Source organism: Mauremys mutica, chromosome 9 (genome assembly GCF_020497125.1).
Source record: "Mauremys mutica isolate MM-2020 ecotype Southern chromosome 9, ASM2049712v1, whole genome shotgun sequence".
NCBI lineage: Eukaryota > Metazoa > Chordata > Testudines > Geoemydidae > Mauremys > Mauremys mutica.
In genome coordinates, this window is record NC_059080.1 from 2121354 (window position 1) to 2140044 (window position 18691).

General features: G+C 39.3%; 1 protein-coding gene across 5 annotated transcripts in view; it reads right to left on the reverse strand.

The window, feature by feature from the left end:
- The window catches only part of LRCH2 (leucine rich repeats and calponin homology domain containing 2), a 73080-nt gene that overhangs the window by 23521 nt on the left and 30868 nt on the right, over positions 1-18691 (reverse strand). For 4 of the 5 annotated variants that reach the window (XM_045030829.1, XM_045030834.1, XM_045030831.1 and 1 more), the window contains 10 exons: positions 14762-14867; positions 14538-14674; positions 11745-11878; positions 11014-11101; positions 9596-9707; positions 9201-9298; positions 9046-9113; positions 8717-8821; positions 6135-6212; positions 2639-2707 (listed from right to left, as the gene is read on the reverse strand). In XM_045030829.1, the coding sequence (XP_044886764.1) occupies positions 2639-2707; positions 6135-6212; positions 8717-8821; positions 9046-9113; positions 9201-9298; positions 9596-9707; positions 11014-11101; positions 11745-11878; positions 14538-14674; positions 14762-14867 (995 nt within the window). The remainder of the gene's footprint in view (positions 1-2638; positions 2708-6134; positions 6213-8716; positions 8822-9045; positions 9114-9200; positions 9299-9595; positions 9708-11013; positions 11102-11744; positions 11879-14537; positions 14675-14761; positions 14868-18691) is intronic. The other variant, XM_045030830.1, reaches the window with a different exon arrangement.

The following is an 18691-nucleotide window of genomic DNA, read 5'->3' on the forward strand; positions in this document are numbered from 1 at the left end:
GGGGTCGGGAAACAAGTATGGTGACCTGGCCAGAGGGGTCGAGTCATGAAAAGGAGGCTGGGGTTCCTGGAGTGAGAGGGGTCTGCAGGGCAAGAGGACAAAGGAAGAGACACCACCAGGGGAGGGAACAAGGCCTGGCCGGACCTAATCGCCAGGATGGCAAGCAGGTGGCGCTGCCAACAGTGAGTGAACCCTGTAAGAACTAATTTTTGGTTTATACATGGATAATGTACCTTTTTCAAAAGGTACAATATACGTTAAGATGCTTGGAACCAGACCTGTGTGAGATACATCATACACAATTTTTAAATCACTTAAATATGTATTTATCATTTATAGACCTATTCATCAAAGAAATCCAATCTGAATAAAAAGCATTGAAAAACAATTGTATTTAGAGAAAATGTTACTTGTATATCTATTTCCTTTCTGCCTTTCCATTTATTATTGCAAGTATTTAATAGGAAACAAAAATCCTGTTTTTAAGTTCTATCCACTCGCGTTGATTATTCCTTACTTGAAGTAAATCCTGTTAGTTACAGACTAGGCTGCTGAGGAGAGGATTATGTTGTCACAGACAAAGGATTAGGACTCTGGGGCTCTAATTTTACAGTTCAAAAATGGTTTCTTCTGACATTAAAAGGGAAGTTTGTATCTGCCAAATTTGTTTCTTAGAAATAGAATATCTATATCTACCGGTCCTCTACCTAGGACTGGTTCAAACACAGACAAAAAGATGCTAGTTAAAATCTACCTTATGAAGAGGGCCTTCCCCCCATGATTGCTCCTGAATATACCAAGTAATTGTAATTGTGCTCTCCCCTGCCCAGTAGCTGGGTTTAGGATTTGGCATTATTCACTGATATGATTTGCAGAGTAGCTTTTCCACTCCTGATGCTTCTGACTATTTACAGTTGGGAAGTGTTTATTAGCAGCTGCAAACAGCAAAAACCGCCATTAAAGAACTCTAGCAAAGCAATAGTATCCCTAGAAAAAAAACAAACAAAATTTAGGATTAAAAAAAAAAGTTTGCTTTCAGTTTAATGCCTGAATAACTTGGAAATGCACTGTTTACACCATACAGAAGTGTTTTTCAAATTACTAACAGTTTAAGTTAAACACCAAAACTAATTTTCTCAAGTTCTACTTAAATGTTCGAAGTGAGAAATTCCACACTTACCCCCAAGTTATTCCTAATATAGATAAGAAACTAACCTGACTATATTTCAAAGAATAAAACTGGTAAATTAAACTCAATGAAAAGCTCTCTCAGCCATTAGGGACATGCCAAAATTAAACAAAACTGACATCTCAGGGACACGGTCAACTTGCATTTCTTTTAAAATTGGCAAACTAAAACAAATTCTTTTGACAGGGCACTCTTTCAAAGAGAGCGTTCTGAGTTTTTTCTTTAAAATGTCTCATAAAATTTTTATCTTTTATCTGTTCTTTTCAACCAGAAAGAAACTGACAAGCTGACTAAAGAGGGCAAACAGTGAAACTGATTCTACAAACAACCTGCCAAATGCGCCAAGTAAACAAAATGAAATAAATAATAAAATAAAGATATTTTCACTGACTTCTGTCAGAATAATCTTGGATGTTACTACATCATATAGTAGGCACATATCATTCACAGAAAGAAATAAGTGAAAGGTAACTATGCAATTCATTCCTGAGTATTTCAAACATGCATTATCAGAGGAACTGATGTAAGTTTTAGTGATATAGAACAAAATTCTTCAATTTATAACTGAACTTCAGCCATGGAATCTGAGCAACCCAAACCATACGAATGTTAGATACTTAGGTAAGATACTAGAATTCAATTCAGCCCCAATGGTGCAGGGAAGTGCAAACTGCACCTCACTGTGCCCACCAGGGACCAAGTGGAGAGAAAAATCAAGCCTGGGAAGTGCAGGCCTCTCTGCTAGCTGTTTTCCATTGAATCAGCTCCTCAACCAGACTCTCAGCTGTGAGAACCTCTCTCTGCTCAATCCCTCACCCCCCTCAGATTGGTTTTCTGCTGCTGGGGACCATGAGTCAGAGGGTGGTGTTAGCAGACACCAAGCAACTCTGGCCTTTGTTTCCTAAAAAAAAAAACCCCTTTATCAACACTGGTATAAGCCAAGTTTGGGTCTCTCAGCACAAAAGGCAGATAAGGTCACCCAGCAGAGTAGCGATACAGCAAAGGGCACAGAGCAGTCCGGAATACTAATCTTTTTATGAACTCATGGCTGAAAGAATAAGAACTTTCTGATATCATGTTTCACAGTGTGAAAAAATACTGATCTACAGAAATATACATTGCTGTAAAATGTCTTAATGATCATGTTATACCAGAATTAAACAAAAAATAATTTCTTGAAGAAGTTCACCACCACAACCCCAGAACAGCTAAAAAGTGCTCTGGTATTATTCCAACAGCCGTATTTCACATCCAAATTTTGTCACTGGAAGGAGTGTGGGGCTCCCACAAAAGTCAATAAGAGTTATTCACGAACATTCAAGGGCAGAATTCAGTCCTCACTGTTCAGTGTTCCTTCATCCCTACCCTGTATGAAGTGTTCACCACAACAAAAAAAAAAAAAAAATTATTTCAATACTATGAAAGAAAGCGCTAAAAATTTCTTAATACCTTTTTTCAGATTCCACGGTCTGCTTTGGCCTGTTTCTTGTGCTTACTGAGGTCGAATGATTAAGAAGCCTACACAAAGAGAAAACACATTTATCTGGCAGCTCTCTAGTTAGCAACCTCTGTAAAGTATACAGCACCTTCTCCATTAAATGCTTCCTACAAAATAAACCAACACTCTGAATATTTGTGGCATATTTTACATAGAATCTGAATGTGCTTATATAAAGAAAACCCAACAGAGCCCAGTCCTGCTTCCACTGAAGTCAATAGCAGAGTTTCCAACTTTTATGCTCTCTCAAGTCTTGCAATAGTAGGTTTCTTTAAAAAAAAAAACAAAAAAAACCCCAACTCTTTACAATCTCAGAAAAAGCTAGGTCTCCTTCCTCATTTTTTCACACAAGAGGCCACATCAGCTGCTCTCATTGGGTTTAAAGCCAGCCAGCCTTCAGCTTAGAAGCCCAGTCAGTATTCACCCAAAGACAGGAGACAGAGGGACATGGGAATGCAGAGTGGGAGCAGTCAGGAAGAACATACAGGTGGTTAGTGAGGCACAGCATGGGGAGCAGGGGAAACTTAAAATAAACAGGAGACCGCAGTAAAGGCTGAGAGAATTGGGAGGGAGTCAGAACAATGACGGGGAGAATGGTGCTGAATAAAATGGCAATTACCCTCCTGAACTCTGGAATGGGCAATTGAAGTCACCCTCAAAACAGCTGGTGGCCTATGCTTGTGTGTGCATTTAGGGGTGGATTATTAACCTGAAACAATCACACACAGTGTAGAAAGAGATGGGTCTGCCCCCCTTAAAGGATTAAAAAGGCAGAAGGCAAACCAATAAACAGAGCAATTTTTTTAATTGAACGATTTTCAAGCAAGCCTCGTGCTATTTTAGGGTTGGACTCAGGATTTTTGAATTCTTAGAACAGAAAATATTGCACTGTAATACTCCACTGTTCTCAGTCCTGCTCACCGTGAAATCAAAGTGTACCCTTAAATTATACAAAAACCTAGAATTCAATAATAATAATGATAATAAAAACAAATATGTACTAAAAGGATAAAAAGTAAAATTGGAAAAGTGAAAGACACCTACATTTTAAGTCACAGATTAACCACTCTCTTACAACTGTCTTTAGTAGCAGTGAATTAATTTTAACTGCTGACTTGTATCACAGGCTTTCATTCAACCTCATCATCGGTGGCTCAGCTTAATGGTACTATAAACACTTTTCAATGACAGGGTAAGTGTTGTATGGTGTTGTGACTGTACAAATCTCATTTAACGGAATAAAATCATGCAGATTGAACTCTGAAACTGGAAAATATACTCCGTCCAGTCCACATTCCCTATATTCAGTCTTTAAGGACTGAATATTTCGGGGTGTTTTGAGGTAAGAAAAAAATTCTAATTCTCCAGAACAAATACTTACATAAGGCTACAATGTTTGTGCTATGTGATATAGCAAATACTGTAAAATAATGCAACCATTTTATGATCATTAGTTTTCAGGAAATATTCCCACTGAAGTCAGTGGACAATTCTGCCATCAGTATCCTCTAAATAAGACCCTTAGAATAAAATTAAAGATTAAAAACATGGATTAATTTGAATCACTTAATAACTTTGATGCCACAACTGAAACTGTCAGTGTAGATAAAATGATTTCATGTAAGACAGACACGCAGTTTTAGAAATAAGCCGTTTGACACATTAAATACTAATGATGTGTGCATTTTTGCTGGTTGAAGCTATTTCCATTAATGACACAAGTCACTGATGCTTCCAATCATTAAAAACCAAGACATTTATATGGGTGTTCAAATATATTTTAAATACTGTACTTAGGAAAAATAAATTCAGATCTCTTTTTTTCCAGTATTGAAAATAGTCTGGAATGGTATAATCACAAGTGAACTCAGAGTAAATGTACTGGTAAGTAACAGCAAGTTCAGTATCTGTCAGGTTAGTGGTTGGATGTTTGACTAGTCAGGGCTTTTTGAATTTCCTGTGAGACTGAATGACAGAGCTAAATGGATTTTTGCAGGTTTGTCGGGAAAATGTTGTCTACAACCTGTTTATAAAACTGCATGGAAGTCAGTTAATCTGTATTTACTAAGTTTCCAAGCCCAACAGTTCAAGGTAAAATTCTCTGAACTGGAAAAAGAGTCATTCGTTCATTCCAAACATTGCCCCATCCCCTGAGAACATTATACTTTTCTCAAAAAACAAAACAAACCAACCACCAGACATTAGTAAGCTTTGTAACTCCAAAACTAAGATTCCAGTTTATAAAAAAAAAAGCCAACAAACTGCAGGGTCTATGCAAAATGAATGTGTAAAGTCACTCACAAATTATTCTCAGAGTGATGCTACCAGGACAGATTCCACCATTTCCATCTTCACACTCAGCCCTCACTCTTTGTCATGTACTATAATCAGTAGTTGAAGGGAGTCTGGCCTTATTTATCACTAGAAGAGTACTTCAGTATTTCTTTGCAAGACATATAGCATGAGTTCCATTGTTTTCTCCTCTTTAAAAAAATCCCATGTCCTGACAATTATACAAATTTTGCTGTACACCGAACTAGTGTATACAATCTCCACTCCAATTTTCAGTGTTCCATTGACATACATTACAAGTACAGGATCTTCTCCAAACTTCAGATTAGAAGGGATGATGGGGGGCTGACCTTACCTGTGCTTACTTTCCAAAGTTTAATAGGTTGTTTCGTTTTTAAGTAATGTGGAATCTTCACTTGGATTAGTAGGCTCTCTGATGTTTGTGATTCCTGAGTACACTACATTGTTCTCAAGAATTTTCCAAGTCAAGTGAAAAATTGTGTCATGACACATTAACTGGACATTAAAAGATTTTTTGCCTGGAAGTCCCCTTAGATTAAAATACTCAAGAATTTCTCAGTGACAGGAGTCCCTGCAGAATATGCCAGGTGAACAGGACCTTGGTGGGTCTTGCAAGTGGGGAAGGAATTCAGATGGATTCTAAAATCAATAGTGAGAAGGACGCCATTCCTTTCAAGGCAGTATCCCATCTTTACATATGACTCTTCCTTCCATATCCCAACACTGAACTTCTTGTACCCCATGTGGCTTTTACTGGTTGCCAACTCCCTCCATCTTGAACTTTGCAGAAAATTGTTATCTAGGGCAAGATATAATATTTGAAATTTCAGGCTGGTTGCTTAGGTCTAGTGAAGTCAGTGGTTGGGACTGGAAAAAAAAGTCAAGCTTACAATTGGAAGTTACGTCTGAATAGCTAATGTTAAACTACCTAATGTTCTGAAATACAAACACATTTCCTCTTGGACAATACTGAATGTGTTCACAACAATTTAGTTTGTGATCAGTTTTTTGGCCATTTAATATCCTATACTAATTCACTCAATTACTTTGTTCTACTTTGCATAAGCCATGTCTTGATAATGTTTTGTCTAACATGCGATCTTCAGAGTTTTAAGCTCCACAAACACTAGATACCTGGATGCACGTCCTGCAGCCCTCGTCCTCTGGAAGAGTTTTTCACTGAATGAAGTTCTATAGGTTAATGGTCTCCGTCTGTATTCACATTTCATGTACACCAAACCCAGAGATGGAAGAAGGAAGCAGGAGAAGTAGATGGGAGAGGACAGGGAAGTCATTAGTATAGCAAGCAGTAAAGAAAAAGAGGATAGATTTCACAGGATTAAAAGAAAACATGCTAAATGATCAGAGTTAAGGTTAATAAGAAATTATTAGATTGCACAAATTTTAGAGGAGTCCATGTGATCAGGTCAAAATTGCACAATCTAAATATTTACAAAGTTGTAGATTCAAAACCAGAAATATTCCAACTGTTAATCTCTAATTCCAATTCTTATTGCTGTCACTACAAGGAATTATACATTCACAAAAAATTATGAGCCAAAATCAGGGCTGACTTACACCTTGTTATATTTTGCTGATTGCATATAGTTTAAATCAGTGCTGAGTTTGTCTCCAAATTTTAAAAAATGCACACAAATATTAAATACAAGTGCCATGGATATAGCAGTAAAGCTTAGCAAATCAATAGGTTCATGCAAGTATAACCATTGCAATGCCAACCAAAGCAGAATTTAGTGTTCTGAACTCAATTACTAAATACAGCACAGTAACGGCTATGCTTAACAGAAGTAATTTAAAAGCAGCACTAGGTTAGAAGTCTGGTCACAGAGGAAACGTTTGGTGTAACAAATGATGACATAAGGAGATTTACAACATGTTTTTCCAATATAATTATCACAATTTAAAAAACTAACATGACAATGTTTTGAAACAATGTTTACTATAATTTTAAAATATTGTTTATATTTATTTTATAGTACAGGAAAAATTCAAAATATTTTCTAATTCTTTTTTGCCAGTTGCCACCTAACCAGGACTAAACATTACTGTTTCCTACTTATCTCTTTCTTAATTGTATTTCCCTTCCCTATGGACACATCCACATTCCTAAATTCTTTAAACAGAATTACAAGTAATTAAAGCTATAGAAACATTCATATTATCTTTTCACACAGTTAATATTAAACTCAGCTAACACCAATTCATTAGTTGTGATTTAAGAAGTACTCGATGGGGATAAACTCTGGCCAATTTAAAGCCTGACAATATGCAGCTGCAATATCAGGATATTTTAAGGTTTAATATCTTTCACAATGTTTTAAGACAAACTGATGCGTAGCATCCCCATCATCTCATTGCTATGCTGAAATTTAAGACACTAATGAAAAGTATATTCATCTGATCATGGAATGTGTCATCTTGCCAGATTGCTGCCACACTCTCTCTGCTTCGTTCAGTCTTGCTCCTCCACAGCTGAGCACATTTGTGGGAAACCCTATGACCATGCAGACTCCCCTACTAGAAATACTCCTTAACCCCTCTTAGTTCTGCCATGTTCCTTATAGAACACCACTTCTTCACCATCACTGAATGCCACATCCAGAAATCCATCTGCCAATATGCCATTGGCTCTCCCAAGTAATCCTTTCAGAGCCCTTCCATTCAGGATTGCACTAATTCTATTCCATTCTCCCCAACATTAAATACAAGCTTCTGGTCCTTAACAACAACTGAGCCCTTCCCTACTTATCCTCTCTTGTATCTTCTCATATTGCCTTCTTTCTCCTTCTCACTCCACGGCAGCTAGCCTCCATCACCTGTTTTTCCACCTCCACGAGCACCTTTTTATTTTCTTCCTTGTTACACCTATATATAGAATACCCTGCCCAAACCAGTCCTCCTGTCCCACTCCAAATCCCTCCTCAAGAACCCCTTCCTCTGCAATGCCTATTGGAAACTGCCAGCTAGCTAGATGGACTACTGATATTCAACTTGTTTGTGAGTTTTATCATTTGAAAGACCCATACTTGAACAAGTGTCCTCTCTCCTCATCCTTTAGCAAAATGTTATATCTTGGTAGTCTGAATGGAGGAGTTACCCTCTAAAATCTGGTATCCTGCATTCACTGAAAACTTCATATTCTGTAAAAATAACCAACCACAGAGAAGCAGTACATCGTGCTAAACAGTCATTTATAATCTACGCTTAGAGCATTTTAGCACATCAGCAATAATGCCAAGAATTTGCCATTACTAATTTCCATCATTTTTACATAGGAGTGTCTCACTTTGAAAAGTGCCAGTGTTAAACACCTGATCAGATAATCAATGACTAGCTTAACATTATGAAACATAAAATGTTCATGTCAAATGAATTTCCTGTTCTCGTTTCCACTAGATGAGCAATGAAAAAAATCATCATTAATTGCTATCTATCACAATATACAGGTTACATCTGGACACTGTGGCTTCTCTATCCATTTTATGAAAACAGACATGTGAGACACACACCTAAACATTCTGTATGAATTTGTTTGACTGTTTAATGTCTTTAGTTGCATAAGTCTATCCTCAAAGCTATAGAACAAAAACAAAACAAACAAACAAGAGTTTTAACCAGACAACTTAAATGGAAAAACAAATTAATAGGTCAGACGCGTTGTGGGCCATATTTACTGTATTTGGATTTTGTATTACCTGTTTTTCTGCTCTTGTTGCAGTAGCTGAGCTGCTATTTTTCTCAAGTCAGTCACTTCTTTCAATTCATCATATTCTTCTGCCAATAGCTGCTCTTTCTGAAGCCTGAAAGATTAATTTAGCTTAAACATTTTGTTTTCAGTAGGTTATGGAAAGGCATGTATGTTTGGGGACTTGTTTTTTAAGCAAATGATTGTGTTACTTGACAGCAATTGAAAGAAACCCTTCCTAAAAGTTGATCTTCTGCCCAACCACAGGTGCTTGTACTCACTATCGCAGAACTATGCTTTGGAAATATTGACTTCTAAAGAGATGTTTATAAGGCCTACCTTTTTTCATCTCCCCACTCATCATTCCCTTCTATTTTCTGCAATTTCTCAGGGTGTTTTCCTCGTTCCTTATACAGAAGGAAAAAAATTAAGAGTTTAGACATTAATGACCAAGATGTGTCATCTAATTTTTTCCACTTATTAAGTTACCTTACCTTAACATAAGAGACAAATGGTCCCATTTGTACATCTCCTTGCTCAGGAATAGCTGCATCTTCTGTGTTAGGGTCAATGTAATCATACACCTCCTGGTCTAGGGATGATTGATCAAGTTTGAAAAAAAAAGAAAATGTTAAACAGTTCTCTGAACCGAGGTACTTGTGACAAAGTCAAATATAACTAATACAATGAGCTCTTGCTATATCTAGACAAGATTTGCAAGAGATGGCTTTTTCTTTGTTGATCTTGTATTTAGAATTTTATTACAATGTTGTTTGAGTGTAAATGCATAGATCTAATACACCATCATATAATCTTGTGCAGTGCTTAATGGAAATTATCTGCACCTGAAACAAGAGTGTTTCTGTGTACTAAAAAGATTAGGAATTACCTTTATGTGAGTCAAATTTACTTCCTATTAAATGATTGTCATTCCTTAACGTCTGTTCCCTCGTCGATTCTGATACCTGAGAGTGAAGGCTGATTGTGTCATCATCAGACGGCTGCAAAGAATAATCAGAATTAAAACATGACTGGCATATTACTCAGTTTACTGATAAGCCACAAATTACAACATAGAATCTGTGTGTCGTAAAAGAGCCTACTACAAGAGGAGATTTAGATGAAACACTTATATGAATGCAAACTATGGTCAAAACATGTTTTGTTTCATTTGAAAGACAGTACTTTTTATTTACAGTGCCCTGCAGCACAATTTTGGGGCCACTGGTCTCTTAGCTGAGTAAAGTGTGCCACCTACAAAATCAACAGTTTCTGAAGCACACAGATATTTCTCTACCCAGTTACTAAGCACAACCACACTTAAAGGATCTGTGATTCTGTCCATTAAGTTTGTGTGGCCACTTTACTTCTAATCAGTTTGACCTTCTTGACATAATCCTGGAATACTCCTCCACTTTACGATTTCCTACGAACAATCTAATTATGCTTCAGATGAATTTGCAAGTACAGTTTTTAGCCTAGACATAAATCTTCCCTTAGTGCCAGTTTTATAATTTTACCATATTCAATTTTAGTACTGCTGTTATCAAACTGTAGTTGATTACACAAAGATCCATACAGCTACATAAGCAAGCTATTGGAAAAATAGGATAAAATCTCCAATTCCCTTATAGCTTTCAAATGTTGCTGATAATATGTCTGTCAATCAATAGTCCCCATTAATAAACAGCCAATGCAAAGAAAAATACATTATACCTCAACTTATATTAATTATTACAGAAATTATTAGAAAAACAAAAGCAACTCTCAAATTAATTGTTCCCTGTTGTAAAAAATTATCTTGCATTTTATATATGAAAATGGCCAAAGAAGCCACCACTGATTTGGTTCAGAGTTCAATTTTAAAAAAGCTTGGAGTGGGGTGACAGAGCACCATGCAACTAATTAGGGCTAAATATTCAGAGGGACATATAAATAATTTTAATATTTAGTATCATTCTATGCTTTACAGCAAGTTTCACCAACAGAAGTTGGTCCAATAAAAGATATTACCTCACCCCCCTTGTGTCTCTAATACTCTGGGACCAACGCAGCTACAATTACACTGTTTACAGTAAGTTTGTCACACATTTTACTGAGTTAGCTTAAATGTAATGCATTAAATGTTCTCAAGTTCTACAAAGCACATTTGAATGACAAAGAAATAAGCAATTTAGTGCAGCAAACTTATGCACAAGCTAAACGATAAACTGCTTCTGTAAATGAAGAAAAGTACTGTCCTTTCAGCCCTCTTCTATCAACACAGAAAAGTAAAAAGATACAGTGAATAGTAAAAAAACCACTCACTTCAGTTGTAGACAATCTTTTATCCCCATTATCACTGCCAATGCCAGAGTCAGGACCATGATTTTTATTGGGATAAAAGTCTTCCATACTATAACAAAGAGAAGGCATTGCAGGTAAGACAAAATATCACTTTTCTAAATGGTAAGTGAAAGGAAGACACGATTTTCAAGATGTTCCCCCCCATATCTCTATGGTTGCTGGGACAAAAAGAGTTTATTGCTTTCTTTTACACCTATCTGTGACATAAGACCCACTATAGAAATGTTTAGTGTGCTGAGAGGTTATTTTAAAGAACGGTATCGGATGGAAATTTAAGGTTGAGAAGATCAACTAGGTTATCTCGTCCAACTTCCCAAAAAATTCAGGATTGTTTCCCAAAGTCCATTCAATCGCTGTGTGAATTTCAAGTGCAATATACTGCACTAACCCCCGCACAGCGACGCTCATTGTGCACTAAGAGTTCCTTCTCGCAGCCTAGCTTAAGCCACTCTCAGTGCAGAATAAGATGCATCCGATGAAGTGGGTATTCACCCATGAAAGCTCATGCTCCAATACGTTTGTTAGTCTATAAGGTGCCACAGGACTCTTTGCTGCTTTTACAGATCCAGACTAACACGGCTACCCCTCTGACTATTAAAATTACATGACCTTATTGTGAGAATAGTTCTCCATTATCCTAAACGCTTATTTCATAGCAAACATTAAGTAGTTCTAAAGAAGAAAGGTAATACCTGTCTGTGAGTGGCTGGGATGGGATTCTTTTACCCAGTGATGGAAGATCTAAGGAATCTGGTTTTTTATCTATTCTGAGGCATTCTTGAATACTGAGGAATTTAAATATGTGAACTTTGCCCTTTAAACATATCTGTTAAGAAACACATGAAAAAAATTAATTTAGATGTATGGTATATTTATAATATCATACATCAGACACTTTCTACATTTAAGAGTTATTTTTTTATTTACTTTCTACTATTCAAATGAAAAAAAATGAAGCTTTAGTAGTTTAGCAGTCAGGGCTGGAAAAAAATCTAATTGTCCAGAAGCCCAAGACAAGCAGACCTGCTCTTTGGGTAGATAAAAGTGCCTGGCCTACCTGCAGAGTAAGGACAGCAGAGAAGGCTGCCGGTGGTCTGAATGGCATCAGGCACAGAGACAAGGTGGGTGACATGATGTGTGTCTTATTGGATCAACTTCTCTTGGTGAGACACAAACTTTTGAGCTGTGTAAACTCGAAAGCTTGTCTCTCTCACCAACAGAAGCTGGTCCAATAAGATATATTACCTCAACCACCTTGTCACTCTAATATTCTGGGAGCAACATGGCTACAACAACACCGCATAAATCAGACACAGAAGCATCTGAATACCAATCACAGGGAAAGGTATCAGGGTGGCTGAAGCCGCAACAAAGGTAAATAAGACATCTCAGGGATGAGGGAAGAAAGGAGCTGAGTTTGGACATTTCTGATACATGCTGTATGAAACTCATAATACATATTATCAAACTAAGCCAGTATACAGGTTATAAACAAACAAAATTAAACTCCACCATTAATTTTCTTATGTCAAAGATGTTTCTAATAAGTACAACTCATACAACTGTATTAAAGTAAATTTTCTGATTACTTTCAAATTTCAATAAGGGAAAAAACAAGTACACCTCTACCCCGATATAACGCGGTCCTCAGGAGACAAAAAAATCTCACTGCGTTATAGGTGAGACCGTGTTATAGCAAACTTGCTTTGCCCCTCCCCCGTTCCTTGTTCCCTGACCACCCCCTCCAGAGACCCCTGTCCCTAATCACTCCCAGGACCTCACCCCCTACCCAACCCCCCTGTCCTGACTGCTCCGAACCCTATCCACCACCCAACACCCCCTGACAGGCACTTACCAGCAGCAGCGGGAAGCGGAGCAGCCCAGCCCCAGTCCACTCCACTCCGCCAGCTTCCAGCCGCGGCACTCCGCTTCCCGCCGCTGATGAGTGCGGGGAGCTTGGGGAAAGGACACTCCCACGTACTCACCTGCGGTGGGAAGTGGAGCACCACGGCTGGGAGCTGGCGGAGTGGAGCTGGCTGGGGCTGGGCTGCTCCACTTCCCGCTGTCGGTGAGTGCGGGGAGGTTGGGGAAAGGACGCCCCCCTGCACTCACCTGCGGTGGGAAGTGGAGCACCACGGCTGGGAGCTGGCGGAGTGGAGCTGGCTGGGGCTGGGCTCCTCCGCTTCCGCCACTGCTGGTGAGTGTGTGGGGGGGGGGGAGATCCCTTCCCCCAAGCCACATCCTCCGAGTGACATGGCTGAGGCCGGGGCGAGGGAAGCAGAGCGGGCTGCTCCCGGTCCCCTGCTAATCCCCCAGGCCACTCCGGGACTGCGGGGCCCCCAAAAGTGCCCTCCCACAGCTCCTGCCCCCTAGACCCTGGGGGCGGTGGAGCCCCTGACCGCCCCCGAGACCCTCTGCCCCTTATCGAACCCCTCAGCCCCAGCCTGGCCCAGCACCCTCAACATGCTGCTCAGAGCAGCATGTCAGAGCTTTACCGTGTTGTATGCGAACCTGTGTTATATTAGGGTAGAGATGTACTATATAATATCCAGATAAAAACTATGCTGACCTGGAGTCAAAGTTGCGTACGTATCAGTAATTTAACGGTAAAAAAAAGTTACAGGGATGTAGTAATTATCTCCAAAACAAACATCACAAACCCAGAAATATTCGAATTAAACTTAAAAGAAATCCAAAGATGTTAAGGCATGGAAATGCAAAGATACGGCTGTTGGGTGCCTTTAATCCACCCTGTAATGACGTTATTCAATACAATTACATGCAATTATGACTAGTGAATGATATGGTTTGTGGTTTCAGATTAGATTAAACTGATTTTTAAGACTTTTTGGGGGCGGACCTTGCTCATTATGTCTCTATAGGGCTGGGTTGAGGAAAAGATCAGCAACAGAAAGCAGATGGAAAGAACAAGCAGAAACATGGATGCAGAGAAAGAAAGATGGCTGTGTGTGGGAGAAAGAAGACTGACCCTAACATTCACACCTACAATTTTTCTCCTGGGTTAAGTCTTTGGATATTCATGACAATTTATCAGATTACCCCATAATATAATCAGCATTAGCCTGATTTTCAGGGGTTTATTCATAGTTTTGTTTTTTTAAGGATAGAATGGACTATTACAATCCTTGAGGGGGCCAGTTAGGGATCTGGGGCAAAAATTGGTCCTGCTAGTGAAGGCAGGGGGCTGGACTCAATGACCTTTCAAGGTCCCTTCCAGTTCTAGGAGATTGGTATATCTCCAATTATTACAATTATCTAGTCTGGCCTCCAGATTAACTAATGTAAAGGGTGGGATGAATGACTAAACTACAAAATAATGTTTTTGAGCAAAGGATTATGGGTCAAGAAATGCCCTTATGATATTTCCTTGTGCCACTGACAGTTGGTTGGTAATTAACCTAACACATCTCACCCTTTCTTACAATCCTGGGAAAGTTGAGAAAATGGAAGTTTTTTATACTAACCTGTGCCGGTGGTATCTGCATTGGATTGTTATCCAAAATTATTACTTGTAAATGACGTAATTTCCTGTAACAAATTGGGATCTCTGTAATTTTATTACAAGAAAAATCCAGCTTTACCAAGGGAAGGTCTCCCAATTCTGTTAAGGGGGAAAGAAAACAAAATCAGACACCCTAATGTTTTGTGTAATTTACCTATTTCAACACGAGGATGGTGAGCAGCTTACCATCTGGCAACACATGGAGATTATTTCTTCTAATGTTTAGTTCTCTAAGTGACTGGAGTTTTCCTATTTGCTGGGGAAGGACCTGAATCTCATTGCAGCTGATATCCTAAGTAAAAGATAATGAGTCAATGAGCTGAATAGCTCGATTGAAATTAAACCAAGGAAAAATTTCAGTGAAAGTTATTACAAAAACATGTTTTAAAGAACAATATCCTCATTCCTTTTCCCCCCTTTTCTTACCAAACTGAGAGCTTCTATAACCCAGCTCTCAGGAGAGCCTTTCCCAATCTGAAACAACATTTGGTAGTGTGGGAGCCCAATCAAGGAGTCTAATCCAATGGACAAGGAAAGGTCACCTTTGAGATTTGCACTAGACCCAATCAGGAGATCTGGATTTGATTCCCATCTGTCTTTTGTGTGACTGCAGACAGCTCACTTACATTCTGTACCTCTGCAAAATGGGGATAATAATTTTTCTTCTTCCCTATGTTACACAATCACCTGAGACCCCTGGATCTAAAATGATGAGCCTCCACTGTAGCGGTTCCAAAACTGTGGGTTGCAACACCAAATGGGGTCACACCATCAGCAGAGAGGATGACAGCAACCCCTACTGTGTGGAAAATGCCATTTCATGCCACACAGCATAACCTTGCATGTACAGTGAGTGCAAGGTCACGATGCATGGAGGACAGCATTTCACTCTACAAAATAGCATCCTTTGCATAGTGTGACCTCACATGCACCAGACATGCAAGGTCACACTTTGCAGAGTGCAGCATGACTTCACACATACGAAGCGTGCAAGGTCACGTTGTACAGAGGACGCCATTTTGCTCTATAAAATGGCATCCTCCATGCTGTCCGTGATCCCAGCTGAAAATACTTAATTAAGATAGGGTTGTGCTAGCAAAAAGTTTGGGAACCTCCTGCTCTACTGCCTCAGAAAAAAAGATATCATCCTGGTCTCTCAAAGGCTGCTGCAGACTCATTAAACCTCTCTGGTTCAGCCACAATGAATAAGCAGAGTTTACACCTGCTTCTCACAGGTGTTGCAAGACTAAATTAATGTTTGTTTAGGCATTCATATAAGCGTGGGAAGGTACCTCTCAACAAGGCGGACACCACCATAAGGCAGGTGGTGAAGAAGTGGATGTACCTTCCCCAGAGGGCCAATAATGAACTGGTGGACATCTTGCATAGGCAGGGTAGAGTCAACATCCTTTGAATGGTGATCTATGCAACACTGCGGTGATCACTCACACATTCCGTCTTTTGATATATCAGGACGCTATGGTGAGGAGCACTGCAGCCAGTGTTGTGCGTGATAGCAGCAGGAAGCGAACAGCTAGGGCCCCTTCCAGCCAAGATGTCGCCACGTACTTGAGTGGCTCCCTGGAAGGCAAATTTGGAACAGACTGGGGAGACTTTGCCTCACTTGGACTTGTACCCACAATGCTAAACGATGGCTGCAGCAGCTTATTGGCCGCCTCTGGACATAGTATGAGGAACATCAGGAGCTGGGAGTCTTGGTGCCACAGGTCAAGAACATCGAGCACACGTCATTACTCCAACAGCAAGGACCATACTCAAGAGGACACTGAAGGATGCCATCCGTTGGCAGTAAGTGGAAAACCTAAGATGGAAGTCGGACCATGTCAAGGCTTTTGAGGTGACAAAAGTGGGATGCCAGCAACCACTTCCTCCCCAGGGACAGTTTCACCTGATTTGCCGACTGGAAATTCATCAATAGGGTTTGGCTCAATTGCATCCTGCTGAACGGAGCCATTGGGACAATCAATGCAGAAAGTTTGACTGTGCTAACGAGACACCCCCTACATCTTGTGCAGCTGCAAACCCAACTTCAAAACCTGCCAGCTGCACCACACCACTACCCAAGACCACCTAATCAAAGCCATTCTACCAACCGTGGCAAAGGTTGCCATGAACTCCACCATCCCTGGAACAGAGAATCAACTGCAACTGGACATAGTCATTACTAATGAGGAACAGAAGGTGGCAGTCATGGTGGATGACACAGTTCCTTTTGAGAACAGAACCCCGGACTTCTGCAGTGCTAGAGCTTGAAAGCTGGAGAAATACACTCCCCTGGCTGATGCTTTGAGTGCCAGGGGTTACAAGGTTCAAACACACGGACTGATTGTGGGATCCTGGGGCACCCAGGATCCTGGGACACCCAGGATACTGGTAACAAGCGAATGCTACTAGAATGTGGAATCAGTCAGCTCAGTGCCTGGCTAAAGCAGTGACTCACAGCATCAGACACCATCAGGTGATCAAGGGACATTTATTTAGACTAGAACATATCACCAGAAATTGGCAATACCAGGAGAAATGAGCTACAGTGCCAACGAGAAGCAAAGACAGGAAAGTAGCTGAAATTCTTCTCTGGTGGACCATATTTATTCATGGACAACCTACTTTAAATTTTCAATTATTGAGGAACAATCTATACTCATTATTATATTTTCCACAAGCTACTCTTAGCATAAGTTTCCATGAGTGATGTATCTGAGTATTTGGATACTGATATTTAAAATGTACTGTTAAATTTATTAACCCTAATTTGAGATATTGCAGATTATGTATTATATCCATTTTATGACTTTTTAAATCAAACTTGCTACTTTTTGGACAATTTAACATTATATTCTGATGAATAGAAACTTCTTTATTAACCGGTGTCTTAGATAATTTTAGCATAAGCTTTAATAAAATATGGAGAAGACCTAAAAACTAATTTCTAACCTGGCTGAACACTGGTTCAACAAGAGAGACCTATAGCTCGTTTTCCAGCTCTGATTCATGTGTGCAATGATAACACTTACATGTCTAACTACCCAATGCTGCAGATGAAAACTGGATGTTGATTTTAAAGGGTAGGTCCCTAGATGTAAATCCAGCTTTTCTCCTGTGCAGCTTCCGTGCTCAGGCGGTGGGACAAGTGACTCCACTCCTGCATACATGTGCCCATTCTCTCTCTTCCGCCTCCCTACTTTAGGACAGAATTCCTTCCCAACATCTCTCTCCAGCATCCATTTGACTACTTGGGTTGCCTACCAGTCTTAAATGTTCAACGTGGATTGTTAACCAGTTTTCAGTACACTTAAATAATAGTTTAACAGAGTTTTCTATTCCAAGTCCATGGAGTAAGTAAAGAAGGGTGATAAAAACATTAAAAATCTACACTTCAGTTTTATTTGTGGCAACAAATGCTTTTTAATCTGTTGAATTTTCTTGATAATTATAATGCAGAGTGGTGACGTACACAAAGTGAAAATATTTTTTTTAAGGGACAAAAATAGAGCTGGAATGGTTAATATTTTAAAAAATACTCATCTCAATATTCTTGGTTGGCAACGGTTGCTCTGAGTCTTTAGAATAAAGACAGTATGCCTACTTGACAGGCTAGAGATGTTATCTCTAATGCAGATATCAAACAATAGTGGAAATGGACATGAAAGGGTATTTAAGCACCAGGATTAAAAACACCTTCATGTTGTGTACAGCTGGCAGTGTGCTTGAAAACCACGACAGTAAAGGCAGCAGAGCACAAACCCACATACAGGAGCTATATTTAATATTCAAGATCACATTTTACACCTTGTGGTGGATTTTTTATTCTGGCAATATTTTACATGTCCATATACAGAGAACTGTAGGTCTAAGATTTCGGTCAGTGAGTGATCCCATGGATCTGTAATTTTAAAAAGCCAGAATTTTCAAGTTCTACATATATACAGTATAAGAACGAACATTTCAAACGCTGCAGAAGTGACTAGAACAGCATACACAATTATATTACCAAAGGCATTGAGTCTGAATTGTTACTGAAATGGGGGGCAGGCTGTTTACAATGTGCAGTGAGATAACAGTGCACCTCAACACTGACAAGTCACCAGATCTAGC